This window comes from Talpa europaea, assembly GCF_964194135.1.
Source record: "Talpa europaea genome assembly, chromosome: 7".
In the NCBI taxonomy this organism is placed as follows: Eukaryota; Metazoa; Chordata; class Mammalia; order Eulipotyphla; family Talpidae; genus Talpa; species Talpa europaea.
Genome location: NC_140074.1, coordinates 105,731,666 through 105,740,242, shown reverse-complemented (window position 1 = coordinate 105,740,242; position 8,577 = coordinate 105,731,666). Strand labels below are relative to the sequence as shown.

Below are 8,577 nucleotides of genomic sequence, written 5' to 3'. Positions count from 1 at the left end.
ATGGCCGCGGCGGCGGTGGGTGTGCGTGAGTGGGGGCGGGGGCGCCGCGGCTGGGCGCTCGGGCGCGGGGTCCCCGAGGCAGGGGAGGCGGCAGCGGGGTCCTCCCGCCGGGCGGCGAGGCTGATGCCCGCCTCGCTTCCCGGCGCAGGAAGAGACGGCGGCGCACGACGTGCAGCGGCTGCTGGTGCAGTTCCAGGATGAGGGCGGGCAGCTGCTGGGCGCCCCCTTTGATGTGCCCGTGGACATCACCCCGGACAAGCTGCAGCTCGTGTGCAACGCGCTGCTGGCCCAGGTAGGCGGTGGGCACGGCGGCGCCGCCCGCGTGGGGCCCCCAGGCGGTCGGGAGCCGGAAGGGGTCAGGGGCCCCCCACTGCTCGCGGAAGGTGGGCGAGAGACCCGGGGCGCCTTGGTCGCGGGGCCCCCTCCCTCGGGGCTTTTAGCGCCAACCATCCGGCCGGTCCCCTCGGCAATGGGCTCGCGTTTTGGACACAGTGGGTGAGTTGTCAAGTTCCTTGCCATAGCCCTTCATTCATAACCCCCATTTCGCTACACCCATCTCTTACTTTACAAGCCAGTGTTTTAAAAGTGCTGCCCTCTATTTGATGGGTGATGGTGTTTATTAAAAATGCAACGCTGGACCCCGCCCCAGACTCGGCTACACCACGGCGGAGAGGGTGTGAATCAAAAAGTCTGTATTTTCAACTAGCTTTTTGGATGCTTCTTATACTTTGTACAAGATGGTGTGGTGGTTTAGAAAACATTGCTTCTATTAACCGTAATCCAGGACTTTGATTTTCTTTTTGAGGAACACTAAATAAAGAAGGTGAATTAACCACTAGCAATAAATAGAGCTTTGGGCTCATTACTTAGTTACTGTTTTTTCTTGATGAAGTAGGAACATTGATGCCTACCTCTTGGGGATGTTGTGGGAGGCAGATAAAGGATTTTAAAGTGCAGTGTAAGCATCCTACAGTTGCTGCTTGCGGTGGAAAAGATGTTGCTCGAAAGGGGGATAATGGAGGTGTTCCAAGCCGGGTGACTGAAAAAAAAAAAAAAGGACACTCCACCCTGCAGAAGCAATCCCTTTCCATCCGTTGATGAGGGAACTTGCCCTTTGCCACTGCCCTGCAGGAGGATCCCCTGCCACTGGCTTTCTATGTCCACGATGCTGAGATCGTCTCCTCACTGGAGAGGACGCTGGAGTCACAGGCAGTGGAGACAGAGAAGGTTCTCGACATCATCTACCAGCCACAAGCTATCTTCAGGGTCCGAGCTGTGACCCGCTGCACCAGCTCCTTGGAAGGTCACAGCGAGGCAGTCATTTCTGTGGCTTTCAGCCCCACAGGAAAGTAAGGACAGTTGCAGAACTGCAGAGGAGAGTGTGGCTGGGGTGGGGAGGGTACCCCCAAGATTGTGTCAATAGGGTCCTTTTTTTTTTTAAGATTTATTTATTTATTCAAGCACTGGGTACAGTCAGAAGCGCGGGAGGGTGAGAGAATTCACCAGAGCCAGAGCGGGGAGCAGAGCAGGCAGAAGGACTGAAGTACACTGCTGAGGGGAGCAGCAGGTGGCAGGAGAGGTCTGTGCGCCATGCGGGACTCTCCTCTGGTGGCTGGGGAGCAGCTGAGGATCGAACCGGCACTGCAGAGGCTGCGGGCAGCTTTGCAACCCAGCGCTCAACTGCTGCGCCACCGGGGAGGCCCAGTAGGGTCTTGGTCTACCTATCTTAGACTCAAGCTCTGGGCTCAGGTTGCAAGGATAGGACTTCCCCAGTGAGACTTGGTCCCCAGAAGCTGAGGACACCAGCTTGGAAGAGCCTTTCTGGACTGACTCTCAGGAGATCTGATCCATACACTCACTTGAACTCTTCCTAGCTATTGATGTGGGCTAGACACTTAACTTTCTGAGTTAATTCTTCCTCTGTGAAACTGGGTTATTTGTTTCTCACAATTGTATGAGGGTTATGAGAGGTTTGAAATCTGCTTATTGCTGTGGCCATTCCTTTTAGGAAGAAAGAGTTGAGAAATGGCCTTCGGGGTGTTCTCCCAGATGACATCAGTATTACATTCCAGATACTGTCCAGATACCAGATCCAGTCCAGATACTGTTCACAGAAGTTCCAACAGGCAGCAGAAACACACAGCACCATGTCTTGGGGTGGGCATCACCTGTGGCCCCACTGTAGAGCTCAGATGGCCTCTTTTCTTCCCCAGGTACCTGGCCAGTGGTTCTGGAGACACCACAGTGCGCTTCTGGGATCTCAGCACTGAAACACCGCATTTCACGTGCCAGGGTCTGTATGCAGTTAGTTAAGGGGTCTTGTTGGTTAGTTAAGTGGGTGGATGATTTGCTTAGCCTCTGGAGATACCCAGAGCCGATCCCAACTCCTTAAAATGCAGTTCCCAGGTAGAGACTGTACCCTTGAGTCCAAACCACCACTTGCAAATGAGAAAAGACTGAACCTTAGAGTCAGTGGGCAATTGTGGGGAAAAGCTGCTGGCTGGCAGCAAGGGGAGCCTGGCTTACACCCACCCCACACACACAGAAACAGTGCTTTTCACTCATTGAGCATGTATCAGAATCACCCGAAGGCTTGTGAAAATAGCAATTACTAAGTTCCACCCCCCAAATTTCTTGTTTTCATTAAGTATATGGGATGGGCCTGGGAATTTGTATTTCAAGTTCCCAGGTGCTGCTGGTCCAGGGACCACTCCTGCAGAATCACTGTAGGACACACTAACTGGGTGGCTTTGCGTGTGTAGGATGTGCTCCTTTCTAAGCTTCAGTTTTCTCATCTGGAAAAGGGGGTGATAATTGCTTTACTGCACACCTTACAGCTATTGTGGGAATTACAAGCAATGATTTCTGTGAAAACACTTTAAACTATGTGTTGTGTAAAGAGTTAGAAAGTGGGGGGCCTCCCTGGTGGCCTAGGGGTGAAGACTCAGCGCTATCACTGCAATGGACTGAGTTTGATCCCCAGCCAGGGAGCTAACCCACATGGCACAGCAGATGTCTCCTGTCTCACCCCCTGCTCCCCTCAGTGTATTTCAGTAGATCCACCTGTTCTGCTCCCTACTCTGTCTCTGGTGAATCCCCTCACCCCCTGCACCTCTGGCTTACACCCCAGCTCTTGTACACAAAAATAAATCTTTTAAAAAGTTAGAGAGAGGCAGTATTACCTATGCAGCAATACGCACAGCTCTAGCCCTTGAGGTGGATCCCCCTTTACCGAGAAAGCCTTGTCTCTCTTGTTGGGGCACTCATTTATTCAGTAACTATTTAGGAGTTCCTGCACTGTGCCATGCATCACTAATCCCTGGGGAGAAAGATAGAAGGCGTCCCTCCTTTCTCTCCTGCTTTTTAGGGCACAGACACTGGGTACTTAGCATATCCTGGTCCCCAGATGGCAAGAAGCTGGCTTCAGGCTGCAAGAATGGCCAGGTAGATGGTGGTCAGGGACTCTGGGTGCTCTTCCTGGGTGATGGGACAGAATTCGTGGGGGTGGGGAGGGGCCAGGGGACCAGGGACAGGTTGGGGATGATTATCTGGTGAGCTTCTGTCCTTCAGATTCTCCTCTGGGACCCAAGCACGGGAAAGCAGGTGGGCAGAGCCCTCACAGGCCACAGCAAGTGGATCACAGGCCTGAGCTGGGAGCCCCTTCACGTGTAAGTGACACTCACGGAACTGGGGCAGATGGGAGCCAGGAATTCAAGACTAGCATGGGAAAAGGTCTTCCCGTGCATTGCTGCCTGGGAGCAGGGCTGAGAATCTCCTAGCAACGAAGCCACTCCTGGGGGTCAGGAGCTTGTCTGGATTGTCCCTGGCCTTCAGTTGGGAATGGAAGGTACCATGGGAAGACAGAAGTTGACAGGTCAGAAATGAGGTCATACCTCCCTTTCCCCTCCAGGAACCCTGAGTGCCGGTACGTGGCCAGCAGCTCCAAGGACGGGAGCGTGCGGGTCTGGGACACAACGGCGGGCCGCTGTGAGCGCATCCTCACCGGGCACACGCAGTCGGTCACCTGTCTCCTGTGGGGAGGCGACGGGCTTCTCTACTCTGCCTCCCAGGACCGCACTATCAAAGTTTGGCGGGCTCATGACGTAAGAGCTGGGAGAAGCCTACCTGGGGAATCCCAGGTCATGAGATGGCCTGGAAGGAGCTTTGGCCAGTATCTTCTGAGTATGTTCTGGGATCCCCGGTCAGGAGGCATTTCGGGAACAAGGGGTTCTGTGGTTGGTGTCACCCTGTAGTGGAGGTTCTAGCGTCCATTAGCATGGTCAGGCGCTGGGATGTCCAGCTATGGGCTGCCTGTATGGCTTTATCAGATCTTCCCTGCCGGAGTCCAGCTCTGACCAGGGCAGGGTCCCTGAAGGACGAGACGTCATCGGCGGAATGGAGGGATGAGGGGAGGGGAGATGAGGTAGATGAGGTAGTGAGGAGACACTGACACTTGATGAGGGTGCAGACATCTCCTGCTGATAGCCTCAGCGAGGCTTTATTTATACATCAGAAATTGTTATTTGATCATTACGTCATGCAATCATGATTGATTTTACTTTTATATTGTTTCAGAAATTATTAATGATCGTTGACAGTGCACAGCCCTTTCTTAATTTTCCTAGTCTATGATTAACTTGGTCACTTGGTTACATTAACTTGGTTACATTATTTCCCTAGGTGATGTATGTTATTCAGAAAATAGAAGCAGGTGCTATACACAGTGTGATTTATGTGGTCAAGCTAGGTAACTAAAACAAGGTTAAGCAGGCACTGGAAAATCAAGGGCGGCTTCCTATTTTCTATATAGAACCAAGGGGTCCCGGTGCATGGGAACAGTATGTGGTGTGTTTTTCTCAGACCATTTCGCCACCTGGGGCGCCTCAGGGCCTTCTCTTGCGGGGACTTTTACCATGCTCAGTTCCATCAATTCTATCAAGCGTGGCTTGTTAAAGAACTCAGTGTTACTCATGGTAACTGAATTACAAATTGGAGGACGTGGAGAAATATTGGAAACCGTTTCACTATCAATTGTGTTGGAAGGTACTTTTCTCAAACTACTGAAGTGTGCATTACCGAAACTGGCATTGATGCCAGAACTCATTGTGTTATTCTGAAGCTTATAGAAAATTTCCATGGTTTCAATAACTGCCACAAATAAATGACAGGAAGTAGCAGGAACCAGCTATGGAGTTTTCTGACTTTTCAGAAATCTGCCCCATGCCCGGACCTTTGTCAGACGGCATGAGTAGCGTGGTCCGCGCCACTTCCCTATCCCACACTTACCTGGCTGGAGCCCTTTTATCCTGACATCTGTAATGTCCCGTCCATGAAATATGTTTTCACAGACACCGATCTGGACCTGTGTCCTCATTTTTACAAACCAGGAGAGACTTGATCCCAGAGGGTTTGATTGGATTAAGATCACATTGAGTGATGAGGCCTAGGGTGCCGAGGGCCATGCCACTGTCTTCTGGTACCAATCCAGGGGTGCCAGTCCCCAGGGTGGAGAGTGATGTGTGTGTGTAAGTGTCTGACCTCTCTCCTGCTGCCCTAGGGTGTCCTGTGCCGGACTCTGCAAGGCCACGGCCACTGGGTAAACACCATGGCCCTCAGCACTGACTACGCCCTGCGCACGGGGGCCTTTGAGCCAGCTGAGGCCTCGATCAATGCCCAAGACGTCCAAGGGTCCTGTGAGTGAGGAGGCGGCGGGAGGGAGCTGTGTGGCAAAACGCCAGTTCTCTTGGCTTAATGTGCGAGAACTCCACCTCTGCCGTGGGTGGGGAGGGGTATTTGCTGTTCGTGTTGGGTTTTCTAATCAATCTTGTTGCTCCTTTCCTCCCCCCCGCTGGTACCTGGACACAGTGCAGGAGTTGAAGGAGAAAGCTCTAAAACGATACAGCCTTGTGCGGGTGAGTGTGCCGCTGCTGAACCCCAGCCTTGAACTGAAACACACTCGGGCCCCTCCCTTTCAGCCCCAGCTCAGAACATACCTTTTCCCAAAAGTTGTGCTCAGTAGTCTTAGTTTATAATCCTAATGTCTTCATGTGCTAGGATCACTTTCTTTCTTTTGTTTTACTTGCTTATCGTATTCCCAGGGCATGTTTTTATTTAGTTTAAGTAACACATTCACATGTTCTGAGATACAAAACAAAAAGGTAGATAGTGAGAAATTTCTCATCTCTATCATATATCCATCCATTCCTTCTAGAAGCATTCAGTGCTGACATCTCTCTCCTTTCAGGGATTTTTTTTAATCTATACCTACATGAAATGTGTGCTCTATGTAGAGTAGAAATGCATGTGTGTATAAACATGTGAAGTCCTTCCCCCTGTTAACACACCATTCTGTCCTTCGCTTCTCGGTTTAATTATATAAGGCATTGTGTCGTGTACATCAAGTCTCCTTGTGGAGGAGGGAGTGGGTGTCTCCTGGCCCCGGCCTCTGGGCTGGTGTTGGTCATAGTGTGTCTAGCTGCCAAGGTCAGGTTCTCCCTGAGACCATGTCCAACATGGTGCACTTTCTCCCTCCTCTAGGGTCAGGGCCCAGAGAGGATGGTGTCTGGCTCAGACGACTTCACCTTATTCCTGTGGTCCCCAGCAGAGGACAAGAAGCCCCTGGCACGGATGACAGGACACCAGGCCCTCATCAACCAGGTGGTTTTTTCCCCTGACTCCCGCATCATCGCCAGCGCCTCCTTTGACAAGTCCATCAAGCTGTGGGACGGCAGGACGGGCAAGTGAGTGGGAGTTTGTGGGGAGAGAGGAGCGGTGCAGTGGCTCTGGAAGGAACTTGGCTCTGTCACTTATGAGCTGTGTGGCCTTGTCAGGTGTCTGAATTTTTTGAACCTCTGTTTCCTCTTCAGTAATGTGCAGGCCCCCTACTTCTCAGCTTGTTAAGATGAAATTAGATATGTAGGACCAGCAGTAAGTGGGCACTGGGAATGCTAGTACATTTCATATCCAAGGAGAGATTCAACCAAGGGCTAAGGATGCAGCCATTAAACACTGAGAAGAACTGGTATAGTGAGATACTAGGCCCCTTGGGGCTAATAAAGTTGGAGGAGAGGCACAGACTTGGGCATGAAGAGAAAAGGAGCAAGGGAAATTCTGGTGGGATCATTGTGTATCTCCACACAGCAGCCCTTTGAAACTGGTCATTCAGTTCCCTATTAAGATAAGGAAACTGAGTCCAAAAGAAGCCTGTAGACTTGTCCCACTAACCACGGCTAGTCCATCATCACCTGAAACTTGCAAGTGGCCCTGGCCCACTGTTCCTATTACTCCATGCCACCTGTCAACAAACAGCCGTTGTGCTGGGTGGATGGCATACAGATGGGCTAAGCAGATGGCTGCACTGGATTCTAAGATGTGCAAAGTTAAGCAGGTCTGGAGGCCTGGCAGGAGGCAACCCTAGAAGCAACTCATTTAGAGATGTTTTACAAAGTTATAATGACTGTTAATGATGAAATCTGTCTGGGGTGGGGGTCAGGCAGTGAGATTTTGTACAAGTTCCCAGGTAATTCTAACATGCAGCCAAGGTTGAGAACCACTGCTATGGGCATAGAGGATGCTTTGGACATGATTGAAGTTCTAATGTCCATCATCATCTTTCTCTGGCCCAGATACCTGGCGTCCCTGCGTGGTCACGTGGCTGCTGTGTACCAGATCGCCTGGTCAGCCGACAGCCGACTCCTGGTCAGCGGCAGCAGTGACAGCACCCTGAAGGTCTGGGACGTGAAGGCCCAGAAACTGGCCACAGACCTGCCGGGCCATGCAGATGAGGTACAGCCAATCCTTGGGGGTAAAGCAGGGGCGGATTGAAGCCCTCCTTCCCCACCCTCCCTGGCTCACACGCCACTCCTCCTTGGTTTAGGTGTATGCTGTCGACTGGAGTCCAGATGGCCAGAGAGTGGCGAGTGGTGGGAAGGACAAATGCCTCCGGATGTGAGTCTGGGAGCAGGGGTAGTTATGTGCCTGGCTCTCCTGCCCTTAAGTCAGTCATTCTTGGTCACTTTGGGCACAGAATTGTGAGGGCTTTCTGGGTGCCCACATATGCTGAGATGGTGTGTGGAGACGGGCTCTCAGAGAGCAAGTGGGAGGCCTGTGGGAAAGGCAGGGATTATGGGAGAGCCAAGCAGTACGTGGCCATTCTCTCAAGAGTAAGTCCAGTGTGAGGCAGTGGTTCTTTGTTAAAGGCTGGATTTGGGGAGTCCTGAGACCTGGTTCAAATCCTAGTTCTGTCTTTCATTGTACTGTCTTGGTTGACAGTGAACATTCCTTATAAACTAAGGAGTTAAACTCACTCTTTCATCAGACAGCCTTGGTGGGCATCCCAGGACCCAGGCCAAGGCAGGAGGTGGATGTCTAGCCTGTGACTTCTAGCTTGTGACTAGTGCAGAGATAGGAGCCAGATTCTTGATGACTGAGGGTGAACCACAGATTCTCTGTAGTGGGCTCCTGGGATTACATGGCAGCCTTCCTTCCTCAAAGTGAGATCCCCAACTTGTCCCTCCCCTTCACAGATGGAGGAGATGAGAAATCCCTTGTTTTCTCTGACCCCACCTGGACTTGGCT

General features: G+C 51.8%; 1 protein-coding gene across 1 annotated transcript; it reads left to right on the top strand.

Moving 5' to 3' along the window:
• On the top strand, positions 1-7,951 carry NLE1 (notchless homolog 1; the record flags this gene model as incomplete). Its single annotated transcript, XM_084237943.1, has 12 exons — positions 1-15; positions 149-292; positions 1,132-1,349; positions 2,214-2,293; positions 3,368-3,444; positions 3,571-3,668; positions 3,911-4,103; positions 5,558-5,693; positions 5,866-5,912; positions 6,538-6,740; positions 7,626-7,785; positions 7,877-7,951. The coding sequence occupies 12 exons, from the start codon at positions 1-3 to the stop codon at positions 7,949-7,951; spliced, it is 1,446 nt and encodes a 481-aa protein (XP_084094069.1).
• Positions 7,952-8,577: the final 626 nt, after the last annotated feature.